General features: G+C 45.6%; 1 protein-coding gene across 2 annotated transcripts; it reads right to left on the reverse strand.

Annotated features, from left to right (window-relative positions):
* Positions 1-1158: 1158 nt before the first annotated feature.
* On the reverse strand, positions 1159-21378 carry ago3a (argonaute RISC catalytic component 3a). 2 transcript variants are annotated; one of them, XM_079274594.1, is made up of 19 exons: positions 21052-21378; positions 14491-14662; positions 14218-14338; positions 13863-14071; positions 12908-13044; positions 9101-9235; positions 8823-8910; positions 8075-8222; positions 7761-7880; positions 6624-6746; positions 5568-5701; positions 5087-5271; positions 4814-4973; positions 4504-4594; positions 4215-4409; positions 3786-3920; positions 3121-3222; positions 2087-2286; positions 1159-1904 (listed from the first exon to the last, which is right to left on the reverse strand). In XM_079274594.1, the coding sequence occupies exons 1-19, from the start codon at positions 21068-21070 to the stop codon at positions 1796-1798; spliced, it is 2583 nt and encodes an 860-aa protein (XP_079130720.1). In that variant the 5' UTR covers positions 21071-21378; the 3' UTR covers positions 1159-1795. The 2 variants fall into 2 exon arrangements, with proteins under 2 accessions (XP_079130720.1, XP_079130719.1); XM_079274593.1 differs by having other exon boundaries at positions 6603-6746.
* Positions 21379-21410: the final 32 nt, after the last annotated feature.

Genomic DNA, 21410 nt, shown 5'->3' on the forward strand with positions numbered 1-21410 from the left:
CCCCGACGAGCTTCAGCAGCACAGAGGAGCCAAGTTGCGACTACAATCCAGGTGCACGTTTCACATCAGCTGTGCTACTGCTGCACCAACTTTTAACTCCTCCTCCAGCTTTTCTTCCTGAAGCAAGTCACAACTTCGGGCCGGTTCCATGGACAGGATTCAGACCCAGTCCTGGACTCAGGATCTCTGTTGACAGCAACGACTCACTGAAGTGAGCAGCTGATGACGAGGCTGAGTCCACGCCCATGAACCCGGCCTTTTAGGTACAAACACACTGTAGCAGCTGGATCCATGTCTGGTGAGGAATAAGCAAAAAGACGACTCGGCTTGAACGGCAACGTTGTAGGCAAACACGTAAATATAATGATTTTAGGATGATTTGAATGAGATGTATAGAAAAGTCGGGTGAAGAGGCATCGGGTGAAAGTTTCTTGCTTCAAACCATCTTATGCTGTCCATTTGTTGGAATATGCTTTTTGATTATTTTAACCCACTGAAATAGAATCCCAATAATGAGTTATGCAGCTTTTGACCATTTAACATTAAACTCCCACCAGGCACTTGAATACTACTTCTTTATGGCCTTTACACCCACTGTGTTACTCTGAGGAATAAAGAAAGTATTTTGATGACAAAGTATTCTCAAACCACTAAGCCGCATTAAAATCCTTCTTTTGAATCATTCAAGTCCCCTAAAATCCACTTCCCTTCGTTCAACTGATTATTGCACGAGAGGAAACCATCGACGTGATCTCTGTTTACCCACCGTCTCAAACTGTGAGGGAAAGAGAGAAATGTGAGATAAAGCACGGCTAAGATTAAAAAACATGAGCTTACATGGTTCAAATGATTAAAAAAAGTCTGAATCATAAAATGTTTCACATAATGTAGAAGAAAAATAACAAACAGGAACAAATAACAGTGTTATACTTTCAATAAAATCCATAGATGGCTGCAATTATTTATATATATATATATATTATCATCCAATATAAACTGCCTGTTTGAGTGACAGCTGACTGCTAAAGATGAATGTTAACTGATCTGAAACCTTGTTAGACAATTCGTTGTTGTGACTTTAAAGGGGCATTCATACCTCGTCGCCAACAGGTGGCAGTGTGCTCAAAAGAACTTGATACAAGAGACTGGTGATTTCTCACATCAGTGAAAAAGGAAAATATAAAAGTGGCAACTGGGAGGACCTTCGGTCCAATGAAACGACTACATTCCAAAATAAAACAAAAAAAACATCTCTGCTCCCTCGTTTGAAATACTGGAGAGAGTCAACAGAATGTAAAAGTGTGCTGCTCAAACTGACTTGAGGTACTGTAGATGGCAAAATGAGCAGAATACTATAAGACTGTGCCAAAGGAAGGGAAAAGTACAAACAAACAAGAAAAACAGCCACTAGGCCACAAGTAAAGGAGACAAACGGGGACGAACAGAGAGGCGGGGCAATGAAAAAGGGGCCTGATAAGGGCGAAAATAAACGAGTTGGCTGGTTAAATATTGCATAATAGTGCTGAGTTTCTCTCTCGTTTTGTTTTTTAAAGCAGCGTTTTGCATCCTCAGTCCAGTGTGGGGGTGTCTCCTCCCCTCCCTCCTCTCCTCTGCACAGTGTCCGGTCCGGATTGACTAGGCATGTGGGGGGGACGGGGGGGCGGGGGCGGGACTTGCACATATGAGGACTCCTTGACTGACAAGCCAGGTGTGCATGGTCGTGTCTGTGTGTTCATGTGTGTGTGTGTGTGTGTGTGTGTAAAGGGTGGCAATGGTTGGGAATGGTTGGTGTGGCTCAGGCGAAGTACATGGTCCTCAGGGTGTCGTGGTGAATCTGAACAGCTTTGGCCAGCGCCTGGGGGTCCCGACCGTTGCTCTGACCGGACACGTGGCTGCCCTCGGCGCTGCAGAGCGGAGCAGAGGACCGGTTATGACAGGTGACATATAATAATGAGACGAATTTGGATTTGAATTAACCGCTTTTCCAAAGAATTACACTTCAGAGTTCAAGACCTTTACAGCAAAGAGTCAAAAAAAAAAGAGGAACCTCTTGTTCATTCTCCACCACTTGCTCTCCCTTTCTCACCTGTCATGTTCTTTGTCCACCAGATGGTAGCGGGCACGGAAGGCCACCAGGTGGGCGTAGTAGGCTGGCGCAGGGATGGAGACCGAGCGGGTACAGCGCACGTAGGTGTGGCACAACTGGTAGGTGAGCAGCTGGAACTCGTCAGCCGTAAAACAATTGTCGTCCCACAGAACATGGTAGTGGGAGGGCCTGCTGGTGCCCTGGCAGAAGGGGGTCGACACATTTGTGTTGTTAGATTCAGATTACAGCGTCGTCGAAGAGACTTCGTAAAATCACACAACTACACTGGTTTACATGCACAAAATATTCTGTTTTCTGCAATTATTACAAAAAAAAGACAAGATTGCTGCTTAACGGTTTACATGGCTGATGAAAATGAATATTCTGTTAATATTCCTGTTTGCATGCAGCTGTGCATGCTCTGATTGACATGTTGTGTACAACACACAGAGCTGACCGTGTTACTGCGGTAAAAAAAAACCTTGTTTGAGACGTCTATTCCGAAAGCGCTGCATGTTGAAGACTGCTCCTAAAAGCTAATTAATATCAATATTAATATTTTTAAATCCTGAATAATTGTGGAATATTAGTGTGCATGTAAACGTAGTCACAGAGACAGAAAATGAGGGATAAAATATATCAAACTAAACCTTTTTAATTATTACTTTTTTAATTCAAACAAGTGTTCCTATAAGGATATTATTAGCACTGGGGGGGGAAGTTAAAAACAAATAGGTTAGAATCTTGTGCCCTGTTTCCTGTGGCATAATGATGTGAATTTCAATAAGGGGGATGGTACTGCAGCAAATGTTTTTTGATTGTTGGCACCACTTTGTCAGCTCCTGGGGACCGATCTTCAAATGATTACAGGAAAGGGAAAAAACGAGGGGTATTTCCTCTTTCGGCCATTTTATTTCTGAATCCTGTTTCCCATCTCTTTGCAAGAATGCACAGCTCTGCAAAAGCCCACAGGTGAAGGACAGTGAGATGAAATCCTGCTGAAAGAGGCAGAGAAGACGAGCGGTTGGACTGACCTGTATTCCAGCGTGACTGCAGAGGTAGAAGTCAAACTCGTAGGGATGCGTGATGTCCGTATCCACGGTGGTACCAGCAGGAATGTTTCCACTACGTCCAACCTGACATAAATAATGGTCAGTGAGTCCATCAGTTCACCAGGAAAACAAAAACAACTTTAACAGAAAATGGAAGACTCGGGAAAAGAGCAGCAGAAAACAAAGCTTTTAAAGCACTAAATGACGTCCGGAGATAAAAAGTCTAATCACTGAAAAAAAAGTTGATGGACCGAGTCAGGCGAAGGTTTACCAAATGCTTCCCAATCAACCAATTAAAAGCCTAATGCTCTAGAGAGCCGAATGCTCTGCTCTGCTCTGACAATAAGGTTGTTACTAGCCGAGTCTTACTCTAGGGGCCTTGAGTGCCACTCCAGCGCTCTCGGGTTGCATTGGGCCCTAATGCTTTCATCGAATGTAATTACAGGGGTTAGGAGGGTGAACAGTGCAATTGACAACAAAAGGTAATTAAGGCGGCCCATTTCGAGCACTTAACATGCTGGCACACAGCATAACAAAAAGAGAGAATATGGACTAACACATCACACACTGTGCTGACTTTAATGGGAAACATTGCTGCGTCGCTCTCAAAGAGACTGAAAGTGTGTGCGCGAGCGGCGGGGACTCACTCTCTCGTTGCGGTCGGCACAGAAGAGTCGTGTGTGGTGGCGTTTTTGCACAACTATGTAGGTGATGCCTGGCTGGTACTCCTTCTCCAGGCTGATACAGGCCTCGCGGATGGCCAGCAGCTCATAATACAGCACCTGAGGAGGAATGAGGGGAAACAAATGTGAATAAAAATAAATCTTCATACACTGTACAGTTACAGTATGTACTCCTATGTGTGTTACTTTAGTTTCATGGTGGCCTATCATATATGAAAGATACCTAATATTATAGATGTCATGATGATAAGAGCTACGGAGACAAAGACTACCCAAATTATGACCCTTAACAACAAAGTCAATTCTGCCAATTGAACAGAATTTTGGGGTGGTGACTGCTGTTCAATTCACGCCCCGACTCCACCCAATTGTTTTGTGAAATCAAGAGCTGACCTGTCTGAACTGGCCTTCTGAAACTCCATCCCTGTAGAAAATGATCCTGGTGGGCTTGTAGCGGGTTGACTTGTAGAACTGGATGAGCAGTTCCCGCACCATGGAGGCCAGGTCCTGGATGACCTCCTGCCTGGGCCTCTGGACTCGCACAGTGGCACAGTACCTGCTGGGGTGGGCGTCCATACTGCCTACCACCTGGAGGCGAGACGGTGTGTCAGATGCAGGGGAGTCAAACGCAAGTCAACAAATTCAACCAATAGGTCGGGTGTAAAATGAAGAAGGAACTCACTGCTGCGATTGAAGGCTTCTTCCCATCTCCAGCAGGTGGATGTGTAACATCTGCTCCCAAGAAAATAACTGGCTGCTGAAACACTGATGGTCTATCAATTGAGAGACATAACAAAGACAATAATTACATTGCATTACATAACAGTATACAGACAGTTTGCTTGCATGATACCCTGTTTGTGACTATAATAAGACAAACTTGAGCCCATTTGACTAAAAAATCGGAACAGTCCAAGCTACAAGCAGCCGTTTAAAAAGAGCATCACTACAGAGCACTGCACCAATGTGAGGAGAAGAACAGCATGACTGACCGTTGGTGAGGCACCAGGATGTTGTTGATGCCTCCCAGCTTCACGTTGATCTTGAGGCAGAGGTTGGAGAGGGTCTGCGGGGACGTCTTCACCACGTTCTTCACCTGGACGCACTGCGTGGCCATGCCCAAGAGGGTGTCTCCCACGCGCTTTACCTCGGCTATGAGTGGGTACAAAAAGTGAGCATCAAAAAAACCAGTCCCAGAGTAGTCCTTACCACCAAGCATTTCTCTGGGCTCGAATGTGATATTTCTTTTAAAGCAGTTTTCTAACCATAGACAGGCGTCTTTCCCGGCAGGATGACGATGATGAGCTGCAGGCCGGCGTAGGTGTTCTTCAGGTGTCTGAACATGGGCTCCACGCTGTCCGCTCCCTGGGCGTATTTACAGAAACATGGCTGGCCCTGGATGGGCATCCCGGCATCCTTTGAGATCTTACGCAGCTGGTCTGTGAAACCCCTAAACGAGGAAGAAGCAGGAGGTGATGGTGAAGAGTCAATAGAATGGTGAAGTCAAATCAAAGCTCAGAGCTTGCCCCTCTCGCATGGAAGAAAACAGAAATTGAGAAACATCTGGTCAGGGACTACAGATGAAGACTGTACTTTTATCTACCAGTTATTTTTCCATGTGCACCAGCCTACTAAGTAATGGTGAGGCTTTGCAAACTGCTGAGACAAGAGATGCTACTGCACGCACAGTGACAACAGCATCTCAGAAAATTGTAGGAAAAAGAAAACATTTGCATATCACCCTACTTCAGTATTTCTTCCCGACACTGCCTCTGTGTGGCGAAGCAGGCGATGGCCCACATCTTGATCTCCACCCCGGTGTGGAACTGCTTCCCCCTCATGTCCCACACCCCGTGGCTGGGCGTGGCCACCGTGCGGTTCTGAAACAACATTGCAGTCTCACCACATGTACTCATGATTACGTGGGCAGACACTCGCATTCATACAGACCCACGTTTGAACAGGCGCACACACACACACACACACACACACACACACAATTACCTTTTTTTTTTTTTTAAATCAACAGAACACACACACACACTCTACATCCATACCAAAATGTATTCACACTCATTTTCACACTCATCGATTCGCACTTTGAAAAATAAAAGAAACATGTCAGTCAAAGAAACATGCATCAGCACATTTTTGCTCATTAGAGAAACATTTAACTGTCAAAAAAAATGAACAAATATCACTTCATTGCAAATGTACAGTGGTGCACTATTTGATGCAATATAGTATGTAAGATGCTGTTTAGTGTGTTTAACATGCACAACACAGGTGTCATAGTTCTGACTGATACACAATCCAAATGTATTATAGTACAGTAAAGGTGTGTCACCTCAGAGAAGATGAACAGACAGATGTTGATACACACTGGGGTTCAGTCTCAGTATTCTTTATGCAATTTTCGGAAACCTCTTAAACCCACTTCTTTTTGACTTCACCAAGAAAAAACATTGGGCTAATGCTAAACACTTAAATATCCTAATATCATAATGCGGGCATCTTTTTTATCATTAAAAATAATCCTTGCCACAGAGACAACAACTTTTCCTGTCCTGTTTGTCTCAAAAACCCATCAAATTCATAAAAGAAAATGCCTTTTTTGTTCTTAAGATGGAATCAAAGTTTGCACTACTGAGACTCAACCACAAAAAAGAAGCACGAACAGAAGCCGGTGAGTTAGTTCCCCTTAGAGAGGGGGAGGGAGGCTGAGGAAGGGGAGAGCGTGTCGGACAAACGGAGAGGATGGGCGTGATAAAGGAAGAGTACCATGAAGTGCTCTGTGCTCACCCTGCCGCCGTATTGCAGCATGGGGGCGGGTAGCACTCGCCCCGTCACGTGGGCCATCTCGTCGCGCACCTTGAACTGGAACTCCTGCACAAACGGGTCTGCCTCGTAGTTGGCGCTGCGCACCTGCAGAGGGGGGGGGAATTGAACACAGGGTCAGGCCACGGTATGTATGGGTATTATTTTTCCGTCCCTCTCCTGCGGTTCGCAGTGTTTTTGTTTTCTTTGTAGGATGTTTTATGGATGGGGAAAAATGGAATGGTAAATTGGTGACATGCCACAAAATGTCAGGTGCCAGTAATCCTAAAATGACTGCAAGTGTATTCTGCTTGTTTTGTCCTTATCCCGTCTCTCCACCTCTGCTATTCCGCCCACACTGCTCTGTCAGTTTCACGCAACCGTGCATCTAAATGAAAAACGCCACCACCGTGCCGTCTACAATGATTTCCTGTGAGCAAGTCCGCTCATTTTGCTCCCGAGTGAAGAGATGGGGGAACGTGGTTTAATAAGGTAACGGCAGATACGAAGTGTGCGCCGCTAATCTGATGGTGGCCAGAGGCAGTGTACAGTCGGCCAATCTTTCCACAAACAATATGCTGCAAACACTGTAGCAGCCTCACACGCACATTAAAGCCATTACGACTCTGGTATTTTGTTGACCGTAGGTAGGCCTGCCTTGTAATTGCCAAATGCGATGGACAAGCACACAGACATGCCTCTGTTAACGACATAAAATGAGAATCTGGGAGAGGCGATTCCTAAACAGGCGATTTTATATCAAGATGAGCAGCATGGCAACAAAGTGTTGACAAGCGTAGCAACGTGGCAGCTTTCCAGGCAGCGGTTTGTCTTTGGCTGCGTCCACAACCCCCTCCTTTAAAGTTACAGCCCCAACAGAGGCCTGACATTTCAATTCAAAACCTCACAGGGCACTGTACCAATGAACAAAACATTAAACGGCAGGTATATGACGCACAAACACGCCTTGTTTTTGTGTTCTGTGACTCATAAAACACAACACACAAGGCTGACAATTGTTACTACTTTTGCAAGTGTCTTAAATGGAATGTTTGACATCTACAGTCTAATCAACAGATGCCACTCAACATCATTTCAGTCAGAGATGAGGATCCAGCTCACCAGCCGGCTGATCTCCTCTTGTCTGTCGGGTGCAGAGCGAGCTGTGGCTTTGATCATGGTGGAGGTCTGATTATCTGTCAGCTTCTTGATGCACCGCTGACCTGCTACAATGTTACACACCTGCGAGAGAATAAAAGAGGGAAACGTTTCATCAATTGAGTTCCTATATTTGGCCAGCAAAAGATTGTCTGGGCCAAACTTTATGCAGCTGCTGCTTCTTCTTCTTCATCAAACAGCTGATACACCAGTAGACCACACGCACTGCAGATTCCATCATATTTGGAGTTCTGTTTCAGCAACTAGTTCTCTCTCACCTCCAGGGGCAGGTAGGTGTGCTTCTGCTCCTGGCCCACCTGTAGACAGGGCAAATGTGGGTACTTAAGGTGCAGGTTGTACTTCTCCCTGAAGTACTGGGCTACAGTGCGCTCTACAGTCTGACCATTTTCCAACTGTAGCGGGAACCTGCGGAGAAACACACACAAATGATTTGCCGTCGGGAAGGTTAACATGTTACATTTTTTGGAGCGGTATTATTAAAGCTTTATGATCATAACTGAACATTATAATCTGCATGATGATAGGCTTTATTGATACGGTTTTAACTAGGTGTGTAATGCAAGTCAACTACTATTTATAAAATCATAGCCATAGCACGCATCAACAACAATCTATAAGTGTGTAGTCACTACTGTCAAACCTCACAATCACCATCTAAATATCATTCAGTGTCTTTACTCTTAGCATTCTAACATTGACATCGATATGGACCATCCTGTGTGAGGGAAATATGGCGTATGAATCCATTTAAGGATATCACACTGCGAGGTATTGTACTCCGCTTGTTAAGAGTCAGGAAACACTGAAGATCAGCAGCCACACACAGCGGCTACTTCATGACTAATGTTGACCGCATGGTTGTAAGATGAGTCAGCTTTCATCTGGTTTGTTTGGTGGTCAATTGGTAATCACATCATCTGTGGTGTGTGTGCTCCCCGCCCCATCCCATCCACACACTCCGTCCAGAGTCTCCTGTTCCCTCGCCCGCCCCGGTGGCTGACTCACGTTTGATGGCTGGCAGGCCGACGGGTCACGTTGCAGACGCGGTACTTCCTCCGCATGGTTCCACAGTGCGTCACCTCCACCTTCAAACCTGGTGAATAATAGAAGGTGTTGGAGCGGCATTAAGAATGTGTGTGTGTGTGTGTGTGTGTGTGTGTGTGTGTGTGAATGGCCGCGAGATGTGCTCTCCCTTTCTCTCTCCCTCCCTCACATAATGCATTTTGATTCATTTAACTCTTTCTCACACGCAGGCACACTCTACAGTTCACACTCCCAGGCACCTTTGATTTCTTTGGTGAATTTGACCCGGTGCGAGTCTGTGAGAGGCCGAGGCTGCTCGTCTATGTTGTGGATGTCCAGCACTTCACACATGAACTGGATGACCGGCTGAGCCTTGTAGAAGGCGGTGGCAGACACTGCAAGACAAAGCAAGGACAGAAGTCATTTTATACAGAAAATATATATATAGATATATATATATATCTATATATATATAAACATTCCACTGAACAACAACTTGTTATCCCACTGGCTGCAGTAACAAGTTTTAATTGGATGGTTTGAGAATGTGCCTGAACAGAAATGCGTAACCTTCTTATTTTGTCTGTTAATGGTCACTTAGTAAGGCTCTGTTTGGCATTGTGCAAGACTCAGACTTAGGGGAAATTGAATGGCTGTCCTAACAACTGCTGTAACACCTTTCACCAGTTTATAACTCCTTCAGAAGCTCACATGTTCAAAACAATATCTACTTCGAAAGTGCACACAACAAACTGAAGCACAGCTTCGATGAACAAAAGCAACGCATGAATACCAGCGAAAGTGTAACACAGGGATGGACTCTGTCTTTTTGAATGTGACATTATTATGAAGCTCTTATCGAGGAGCAGCCCACCATGCTGAAGAAATGTAGCAGGACCACAGGAAGTGCAGTCGATGCAGCACAAAGTCTGCGTGGAGATTCTCTGTGGTCAAACAGTCAGCAGGTTCCTTCTGTTCAGACTGTATTTTCTCTCAATAAATGGAACAACTGAAGCACTGGGGAATAAAAATATGTAACCGCACAGCAAGCCAAAAAAACATCAGAGAGAAATTTAAATCTCTGGGGGGGGTAGGGATATCAAAACACAAAGCAAGATCAAATGAATAATCTGGTCAGCTGCTGTAGAAATGGAAGAAATCTGGCTCAGCTGTTCAGATGCAAGAAATCTGTCTGAGGGTGTGTTTGATGAAAGCCCTGCTAGCACACATCCCTGAGGCAGAGGACTGCAGTGTACACGCGCTCTGTTACACTCCAGGTTTGCATCCTTGAGCCTTTCACCAACGGCCTGGAAGTGACGTCATCCCTAATCGTCCTCGCCACGCAGTGCCATTGTTTGACAGCGTTTATGCGTCATTCTCGCAAATGTGACATTGAAAAAGTTCTCGTTTCTCTAACGTTTGCTACATGTGGTGCTTTTGATCAGCCGTGATAGCGAACGTGGGAAGCAGTGTTTGTTCATGCACATGTATTCAAATGGGCTTAATGGTTTGATTTGTCAGTACACAATGCCATATATTATATTATATTAATATATATATATTAATATAATATATATATATATATATAATATAATATATATATATATATATTAATATAATATATATATATTAATATAATATATATATATTAATATAATATATATATATATATACACACACACACACACACACACACACACACACACACACACAAGAGTAAGAAAACAAATGCTTTGCAAACACTTGGGGTTCTAGTTCGTAGTTGGAGAGACCACACGAGACTTGAGCTGACCGATGGACATCGAAGGGTGAGAGGGCGGGAAAATGAGACAAAGGGAGAATGAGAGAGCAGAGGGGGAAAAGATTCAAAGAGAGACAGAGGCTTCAAAGACTTGAAGCAAAACAAAAGGCGTATCAAGGAAATGCTCCATACAGCTACCCTCCTGACCCAGGCACCACCCACCAGTCTCCCTCATGCCCACACACACACACGCACACACACACACACACACACACAAGCCGCCCTACATCTCCACAGCAACAGACTAGTCATGTTCCCATCCGACCAAAAGCCCACCTCCCTCCGAGTTCCTCTCGCTCTCTCTTGTCAGCAGAGACTTGGTCTCCAACAACCTCCTGCAGTGTGCATATGACAAAAACACATTCTCCATCCCTGACACTTATCTTCCACAAATAATAGCAGATTAAAACTGTAGCTCACTATTCCAAGTCACCAAACAAAGTGTGTCTACTGACAATAGGCCAGTGACAAAGCCAATTGTCGAAAACTGCATCTTGAACTTTTCCATTTGTCTCCCAAAAACTGGTTCTCAGCCAGCAGAAGTGGCTCAATTCTGATAAATCGGTCCACAACTAAATAAAGTGTGATGTCAGAGGAGGAGCAATGCCATCACCACGTAAAGCTTTAGTCCTTCAACAGCCTTTACAAGTAATGCAAGCAGCGAGTCGTCTTCAGTTTGATTTGAAAATAACCAAATTAAAAAGCAAGATAAATGTGGTAATTCCTCTCTCAAGCCTATCAGGGATGCAAACACGTGTACGGGGGGAAAGAAGAGAGCAACCCGGAGAGAAGTCATTCATCATAATACTGATCTTAATTATTGCAGATCTTAATAAGTCTGGCTGGTATTCCTACCTGATTGTAAACATGTAGTGAATCATGGTAAAGGGCTTTAGCACACAATCTGTAAAAAGCTTTAAATATTTAAAAACACGCCGAATCCTACCTTTGTAATTGAGAATCATTCGACTTTATTTATTATTTATTGACACTATCGCTGCAAGGTTTATCATGACAAGCCACAATAGTGGATGATGTAATGTTTGACATAAATGCACTCTTAATCAACAGACATAAACAAGGATATCTTAAGTGTGTTTTTATTCCCATGTATTGTCTTGCTTATGTACTAGTATGAAATTAAATGATCTAAATGGCTGCCACAGGTGTTTTCCTGTAGTAGCCTATCTAATGAGGATGCCCCCTGTCTGTGCAATCAATGCAATTCATTCTGTGTTTTGTCCATCAATTAATTTCATTTGCAAACATTTGTCAAACACTGACGACAACTCAGCAGGGACACAACCTCTCAGAGTGAGTGGGACAGATGGAGACACATCTCTCCATCGTCATGCTGGCATTGTTTTGAAGCGGAGGCTAGTGGTCCTAAGATGCACATGCAGAGCGAATCACAACTTGTTAATCCGCCGGCCACTCGGCGCTCAGACTGAGCCGTGCAGTGCAGGAAGAGAGCGTTTGCTAGCTTTTGCTGCTGTTTCAGCCACGGTCCATCAAGACTACAGTAAACAACCACGTAACCCATAATGCAGTTCACTCATGTGAGCGTGACAGAAATACACTGTAGGCTTCATTAGGGAGATTAGTCCGTCTCCCTTCAGATCCAGACGCACACAAGTCACCCAAATGGCTGTGAAAAAGCCAAAAAGCAAGTTGTTTGCATCCTTAAAAATGTATTGGGATCCGTGGCAAAGCCCTTCAGTCTCCCCAATGATGAAAAAGCCCCGAGAGTATCCTGCACACTTTATTCAGCTCCAAATAGCTTTCTAATGACCGTGATATTGTTAGATTCATGTTAAACACAGCTATTAAATGTCCTCAAACATAAAATCACTGAAAGTAGATCAATCATGCACAAATCTCTAAATATAGCATGTATCATGGAGGCTCCATGTCCCTCTCATCTATCCGTTTAATTATTAAAATCTCATTTCCCCTGCGGTGAAAGGGGAGCAGAGAAAACAATTTCTGTGTGACTGAGAAGACATCTTTACAAAGTAGTGTGAATGTTGAACATATTTCAATATTTTTGAAATATGAACGGCTGCATTAGCAAGTAGTCAATAAAAACTGCTTTCGTATCAACAGTGTGTGTGTGTGTGTGTGTGTGTGTGTGTGTGTGTGTGTGTGTGTGTGTGTGTGTGTGTGTGTGTGTGTGTGTGTGTGTGTGTGTGTGTGTGTGTGCCATATCGAAGCCCTGAAGTGCCGTCAAAACCAGATAAAAGGCAAAGTGGAATTTGGTTCTCACCATCAATGTTGAGCATCATCTTCCACATGGCAGGGCGCACAGATTGATGGAACCCGAACCAAACCTCCCTCCCACCTCCCAGGGGATGGTCATAGCCCTCTGGAGCCGAGAAGAAGGATCGACCCACCGGAGTGTACCTAGAAAAGTAGCAATTAGGGGAAAAAGAACAAAGATTAAAAGGAATGAAAGACGATGGAAAGGTCAAGACATTCACGGACAAGATGAAAATGAGGAGAACATGGGGCAAGTAGCAAAGGGCGGATGAAAGGAGACAGGAAATGTAAGATTAGTTCAAACATCCTGAATTGTGAATATTATGTCAATATCTGTTTAAACAGTGTCACTGAAACTACATGAGTGGGGCCCATCCACCTCTTATTACTCGGCCCAGCAGACACATTAATAATCTCATACTGGCTGCATTTTTCCCGGTGAATCGTGGACCGACGATGTCATTGCGATGCTATAACGGGCCCCCGGTGGCTGGGAACGGGGCTAAATGAAAGGTGTGGATATAACTTTTGAATCATGCTTTGAAAAGGATTTTCATTAAGGCGCTGGTGATATCGTGTTCCACGGGGCTCTTGCTGGGGCTTAGCGATGTGATATGGAGCAGAAGACGGTACGATGTCAGGTATGGTGCTTCGTGAGAGCCCGTATAAGCCGTGTTTGATTTCCGTTGGGATCAGAGTGCTGATATTGGTGCCACTATGACAAAACACATATAGCATTTACTATGAGCATCAGATGGATCATGTTTTGTGTTCTCCATCTTTTGATTTTACGTTTGCTGACTGTAAATGAAGGGAGATTGTGGAAGGATAGAAGGGATGTTTCCTTGACTGGATTTTAAAGATCATTCTTTAACAATGTCTCCTAATAATACAATAACTCGTCTATTCAGGCCACCAGCTGTCATTAAAAGAGTGACCCGAGGAAAACCCCAGCAGCTCACTTCATGGAGGGCAGGTGCCGCAGCACCACATCCACTGCGTGCACCGGGTTGGTGCTGATGGGCTTGTCCAGCTCCAGGGGCTCCGGCACGCTGCGGCCAGTCAGCACCTCGTGGAGCATGTGCCAGCTGACCAGCGACACGAACTTGATGGAAACTTTGAAGGGCCGATCTTTCCCTCCCTCGCCCGGTAGAGTGACATCCAGGTCCACCTGAAGGCGAGACGGGACGGAGGAGGTTAGATCGAGGCAGAGGGAAGTGTGGGTTCTTAAGATGACGTGTATTTATGTTTGCATGTGTGAGACACTGCGGGTATGTTTTGGTTCAGGTATGTTTTGGTTCTTTTTTTCCCGCTTACCCCTGCAGGTGCCACAGGTAGTGGGTTGGCTGTGTACAGGCTCCTCTTTCCATCATAGACTGGCCTGCGATCCCCAAAGATGGTCACCTTAAAGTGTTGTACCATTGAGTCGACCACCTCCCTGCACAACACACACACACATTCAACAAATCGAATGTGTCCATCAACAGACTGTGAAACCCTGCGTATTCACTCACTGCTCTATATTAATATTACTGTATCTGAGAGGTGTAGAAGAAGATTGACAGATGCTATTCAGAGGGTCCAGCCTACCTGTTGACTCGCCGGGGGCACTTGTCAGGCTTGATGTCCACCTCGTAGAGGTAGACGTCCATCTTGGGGATGTCCACCTGGAAGCAGTTGGCCAGCAGCTTGATGGGCTTCCCCATGGTGCCATAGCCGGGCCGCCGAGGCATGGAGAACAGGGACTGGGCCCCAACGGCTCCTGAGAGGAGGACCAATGAAAGGAAAAGTCAGTGTTGATCTGACTCGGGTCATTCAGGGTGGCGATGTGCTAAATATATGCACGCAGTGAAGGGTCGGGTTATGTTAAAGTAAATATGTAAAGCTCACTAAAACACGTGTAGATTACACATAGATCAATATTTTTTAAATATATATTTAAATATTTTTACTATTTTAGGACCAGCAGGCAAAAATCGACGCACAATGATGAACCTGGAAAATACATCGCCACACATTTTGCTCTGGGAATACAGGGAATTAACAACAGAACATGTGTTTGACAGTTTAAAAACACACACACACACTCTCACAAAGTCCGTGAGATGTCTCAGACATGAGTCCCTTTGATCTGGAGACCGAGTTCTGTTCAACTGGATGTGTCTCACTCATGTCCGTGCTATTTCTGGGTCTGCTGAAGCTTGCCTTCCACATCACACATGACCAAACAAATGGCTTCGCTCAAGTGCCAATGATGATTTTATCGTACACGTTGCTTTTGTTATGCAATAGCCATCTTCACGCACAAACTCAAATGAGAATTATCCACAACAAATGTCACTTTGTGTTTGACCCCTCCTCCCACACAGCCTTTTTTTCCTCCAGTTTTATACATCCGTCTCCACAGCCGTAAGCCTGGCATTCTCTCGTTTTCTTTTTCAAAACACTGCCCCGAATGTGTCATTGATAAATGAGAGTCGTGGTTGAGTGTGATTCATCGCCGATTTGACTCACATGTGTGGGTGATTTTGGGGTTGAGGGCCCTGCTGAGGGGGAAGTTCATAGAAACCCGCCCCACAACAGTACAGAAACCTTCTGTAAGGCAACAGCAGACAACATGAGCAACCCTGTTTGTTTACAGTCAGCCTCTGGAAGTGGGTACTCTCTGCACCGCCTCTCTTTTTTCAGTTCTTCCTCTGGTGGGCTGTGGGGTGGACGGAGGATGAAGGCCTGGTGTTTGAAATCGCCTGGTGGGATAAAATGATTCGAAGAAGAGCGGAAAGTCTGGAATTCCTGCCGCGGCTGTCCCTCTCACACCAAACTAAGTGCACGCAAACGTTTGTCATGGTAATTCCAATGGGGCCCTTGGTGAAACTTGTGAGGTGAGCCTAATTTCTCACACACACTGACTAGCACAAAGAAGGAAGGCAAATACTTCGGCAAATCTCCATTAAGGCTACAGAGATAAACGTGTCTACGACGGACTGTGATCCGTCTATTTTCAGCCACCAAAGAGCTCAAACTTCAAGAGGGTCCTCTGTTACTCAGAGCACTTTTTTCCCCTGGTGGTCCTGGTGGATTGCACAGACTAAGCTACCACACGGACTACCTTATCACACGGACTAACCAGTGAACACAAATGGGACCTTACCATGTCACGCACATGGCAAGCAACATGCGTGATATAGAAAATCAACTGAGCATGTCACATGGATGTGTTTCTGCAGCGTTTCATGGATAACCAATCGGATCCTGATCATCAAATCAGTTTGCGCTCTCTTATCTGGCCTTCTTGGAAAACTGAGTGTCTCATGCTCCACAAACAGACATAACAAACGAGGGGAGGGGGGGGGTTAACTGGGAGAGCACAGTGCTTCTACAGCTTGCATGAGCTTTCAGATAATTACAGGAAGGACATGCTTTAACAAACAGAAGAGGGCAGATTCAATCGCTCTCTGTCCATCAGTATCTTCCTCATTTCCCGAGCCTGTAAACTCAGAGGGTGAGAGATGACAGAAGGAGGGCAAACTCTTCTGCACCGTGAAATAAAATGAACTCCATTCGTGGATTTCAGTAAAATTGCAAATAATTGATGGTGTGGATGGAACTTGCGTCTCAAGCCTTGGGGCCCTATTGCATCCTGCTGGAAGAGGAGCTTAAGGGTCTTTCCTAAACGTTGGTCGTTAGCTTGAATTCATGTCCCAGCCACTGTACACGGCATCAAAACAGCCATAAAAACCTTTCAAACTACTCCAGCGACATAACCCACCTTCCCGCTGACCAACAGCATGTCCAATATGCTCCGGACACTTTAGCCGGATATTTTAGCTGAACACACAACCACAGTCTGCTGCTTGTGCACTGTGCTGATTTTCTGGCAACCAGCACTTTTCGTTGGCGGATCAGTTTTACACAAGTCAACTGGTGAAGAGTTGCTGGAGCCTTTCACGGTTTAAGCAAACCACAAACTACGAACATGAAACATATTCATTCCTTGGAACATATTAATCAGGTTAGAAATATCTTTGTTGTGCTTTTCTTACTCTGTTTGGCAGCTTATTAATGTGCAGTATTAGTCGATTCTCTTCTCTAAGATTGAGCCATTCTTTATTAGTCATATTAGGACCTAAATATTAAATTTCACATGCTAATCTATGGAACGCACTGCCAGTAACATTAACTAAGCTGTGATACTGGTTTATTTGCATCAATGGAGAATGTGTGGCGAGCACAAGGCTTGACTTTAGTTCATTGTAAACAAAGCTGAGTGACACGAGTCAGTGAGTTGAGGCACCACAATAGTGCACATGGAGTCAATAAATATTATGCAACACACCAATAAGTGTGCTGCCTTTCTTGGCATACGAGTTCTTTGCAGAAACATTGAAGAAATGTGAACTCGTTCCACTCTGCGGCTTTGCGAAACACAACACAGTCGCCCTGTACCCAGTGGGCCGGGAGCCAGAAACACTGGACAGTGAGTGCCTGAGAAGCCCCCTCAGCCACAACCCCCAGGACACAAACGTCCACGCTGCTAACGAGTGCACATTTCCTCACATGTACCGGCCCACACACACACACACACACACACACAATACAGCTGTTGTGTTTCTACAGGCCCCGAGCCGTAGCAACAGGCACAATGGCGTCTAGTCACGGCCGAGGAACACGTGCACAGACGCACACAGAAAGACCGACGGCTGGCGAGGAAGGATGGACGCGCGTCACACACCGCCAGGCTCCTCCCTCCTGTTCCCCGCGTCCACCTCAGGAGTGTTTCACCTGGCACCCGTGGGAGTCGATGCCACTCTCTCTGCCGCAGGTAAACACCAGCAGGCAGCCACATGCCGACAGGCTGACGAGGGCCTGGTCAATCACAACAACGCGGGGAAATGTTGAGATCGCCCTCAGGACGAACCTGAAGCTGAGTGATGGAGAGTGTGAGAGGGAGTGTGTGTGTGTGTGTGTAAATGAAGAGGCGGAATGAGAGGCCATGACAGAGAGACATGGGTGGGGGGATTTTGAGGGGGTTATGAACCGACTGTGAGACGCTGGTCTGACTCAGTGATATTATAGTCTTACGGGTAGGGGATGCACACACACACACACACAAAGTACTCGCTCTGTCAAACTGACCAGGAGATTCTACTCAGGCAGGTTAAATGGAGCCTTCTGTCCTCACAGTCTGGCTAGTCCTGCCTGAGTGGAAAAGCGGACACGGGGCCAGGGCCTGTTGACTTTTGATGTTGAGTTGGGCGGGAGGACCGCGTCGTCACTCTGAGAGTTTACATCCAGTCTAATAAAAAGAATTACAACCAAAACAAAATAATACTGCTGCAATAAGAATTTATTTGTAGACGTTTTTGAGGTCTCTGCTGCCGACACTGCAAGTCCCCACCCCGATAGATAATGGAGTTCACTTTTATTGGTTATGCTCATGACGTCATCCCGGGCTGCATACAGTTTTCATCGGGACTATTTTCCACATAAGAAATTGTCCCAAAATGAGTTAATTTGGATTGTTCAGCTGATCTTTCAAAGTTTTCACAGACTTTATTATATGCATGAAAAGGCTCTACTGTCTGATTGGAGGAGAGACAAACACAGAGCTGTGTGAAGCCACTTCTTCTTTGGCTTAAGTGTTTGGAATAATGACGAGGTATTTTAAATATCTCTCTGTCTCTGCCGCTGATCAACAGGCTAACTTATGTCTGCCCCCGATGATACACACAGACTTCCACGTCCACGTCCCTCTCTTCCTGTCCAGAACCTCCCCCTAAAATGAGCCTCTTGCAGTTACCCTAAAAAACAGATCTCAGGAGGAGGAGGAAGAAAAGGAGTGTGGTCTGGCTGCTCTGGCGTCTAATCTCTGTGACACATCACCTCCTCCTCCACACTGACTGCATCCCTTGACTTTCCCCTCTGTCTACTCAGCCCACTATGTCAGCCAGAGTTAGTCTACCACACCAGCACATGATTAAGAGTTTGTAAGGAACCTGAGAAATTCCTCCGATGTATTCCACACAGGGCCACAGGCTTCACAATACAGTGAAATACAACATTTAAAAAAAAGGCTTTTAGAAAGCTAATTTGAAGCAGGTACTTGTTGGTACTTACTGTGTTCCAACTCCTCTAAAGATGCTGAGGGGAAATTAAACGTGTTCTTCCTATTTAAGGAGCAGAGGTTACCGGCAACCCGTTACTTTACCTTCCCAAAACAGGGATTCTCCAATAAATGAAGAAATATATCCAATTAAATACTTGAAAGAACACTGCCTTTTGAATATCACTGACAACATCAGGTAATTACCTGTAGTAACCAGCATCTACAATCGTAATACAATAAAGAAGATGGATATTTATGATGATTAGTTGGAATGGCATTTCCTTTTCTTCAGTACAATAAATCTCTCTTTAATAGAATGAGCCTGAAGAGCAACGGCAAACTGAATCCTCCATAGAAACCTGCAACAATTATGACAATGGCCTTATGGCGGGCTGGGGTTGAGGATGGGGGTCGTCCATTGTCAGTGGGCTGCTTGAATGAACCGAGTGTTATGGGGAGAGACTGCAAATCAAGTGCCGAGCCCTCCCTCAGAGTGGACCCCACTGTCTGCACAAAACCCACAGAGAACAAGGCGACAAGGAGAATGACAGGGAGGACAGCGTCTCCCACTGAGGCCCAGAGGAGGAAATAAAAGGCAGTAACCAAAGGACGGGAGGCGGGGTGGCGGTAACCGTCTGTGAATCAAAAAAAAAAAGAGCGGGAAACCCGGGAGTGTGAGAAAGACGAAGGAGGGGGGAGGAAGGACATGAGCAAGACATCAGCGGGACAAACAAACAGAGAGGGAGCTAATTTGTGCACTGCTACACTATTCAGCTCTCCATTTTAAAAAGGTTGTGTTTAACCACGAGGACTCCACCAACATCACATCGATATCAAGTGACAAGCGGTTTGCAGGCATACCGAAGGGTTAGCACATCAGAACGGATTTGATTTGCTTCGGGCTCGAAAGCCTTGCACTCATTATGTCCCTCGTGCTAAGCTCTCCGGAGCTTCATGAGCGTTTGCTCCGACTATACCGAGGAGAAGACAGACTGTCGTTTTCTACGCGGGCTGTGCAATCAATTTGCATTTTCTCACGCTACTCCCCAGGCCGCTCGCTGACTGACTGACTGACTGATGGAGGGCCCCCTTTTAAACCATTCACCCAGGCATTGGGCTCACTGGTTGGCCTGTGGTAGTTTCTGATATGTGATCGTAAACTCCAACACACACACACACACAATATCGCGGCCCTGCCGGGACAAGCCACAGAATTATACAGCCAAACATGACTGACAACCTGACTCCATTAATGCACTAATGTCTTGGTTACTGGGGGGGGAAAGCACCTTGTGTTCCCTATATGCTACAGATGCTGGGATGTGAACTGTGAGGAGCAGAGACGTTGATGAGACAGTAGGCTGCAGAGAGGGATCTCCTCTGACTGCTGTATCAGGTATCACTGGCTGATCAAGAATGCCTGGCAGTCAGTTTACGGTCACATAAGAGGAAAGCTTCCGTTACAGCAGACAAAGCCGGGGCGGTTCGGACTGCTAAACTGCCACTGTGGCCCAAGAAAGGAGCAGTTTACCAGCCGTGGAGTAGAGGCGTACAATGTTAAAATCACCTGGATTAGACAGGAATCTGCAAGGTTACATGAGGTTCTGCACTATTACGACTAAAACCATGAAATAACGTAATAGTGTGGGAGTCTTCCTGATAACGCAGGGGAATACCAGGCCGAATCACAGCACCTGTGTACTGCAGCCCGCACACACCTGGCTAATTATGCAAATGACTTTACAGTGACTGAGAGAAAGCCAACTCATCAGTCCCCCTGGGGAATGACTTGTAGATTAATTTAGATATTTTGCTTTTGAGTTAACATAAGTTTAAGTCAGTCTTGCGTGACTGTAGTGAGTCACTGATGTTTCTTCAATTGTGACTCATCTTTAGGCAAAATAAGCAGCTTCAAGCTTCCCTCCAGGGCTGTCAAGCACCAGCTGGAAACAAACCTCCATCATGCCGGTGTTTTAATCTCACTACAGCGAAACCAATTTTTCTGCAACAACAACTCAGTGAGGAGACGTGACGGATCAATTTACCTGTAGTTCCGATTTCCATTCATGAGGTCTCTGTTCGGGATCGATCCCCCGATCACTGCAGTCAAACGATCGGGACTCTCTCCTCCGGTTCAATCCTCCGAGTGTCTCCTGGTTCTCTCTGCTGGCTCCTCTCTCTCTCTCTCCCGCAGACTGTCACAAGAACGGCCCCACACTAGCGTCCGCACACGGTCAACGTGTCCAATAGGGGTTTCAGTGCCACGGAGAAAAGCTTACTGCTTTGCTCAAAACCTCCTAGTTAGCCAAGTTAGCTCGCTAGCCTATCGGCTCAGCGAAGTGGCCGTCAGAGTGAGCTGTCAGGACATCATCATAGCGGGGGTCACCGAGTCCAAACGAATCCC

The sequence above is a fragment of the Melanostigma gelatinosum genome (genome assembly GCF_949748355.1).
Source record: "Melanostigma gelatinosum genome assembly, chromosome: 9".
NCBI lineage: Eukaryota > Metazoa > Chordata > Actinopteri > Perciformes > Zoarcidae > Melanostigma > Melanostigma gelatinosum.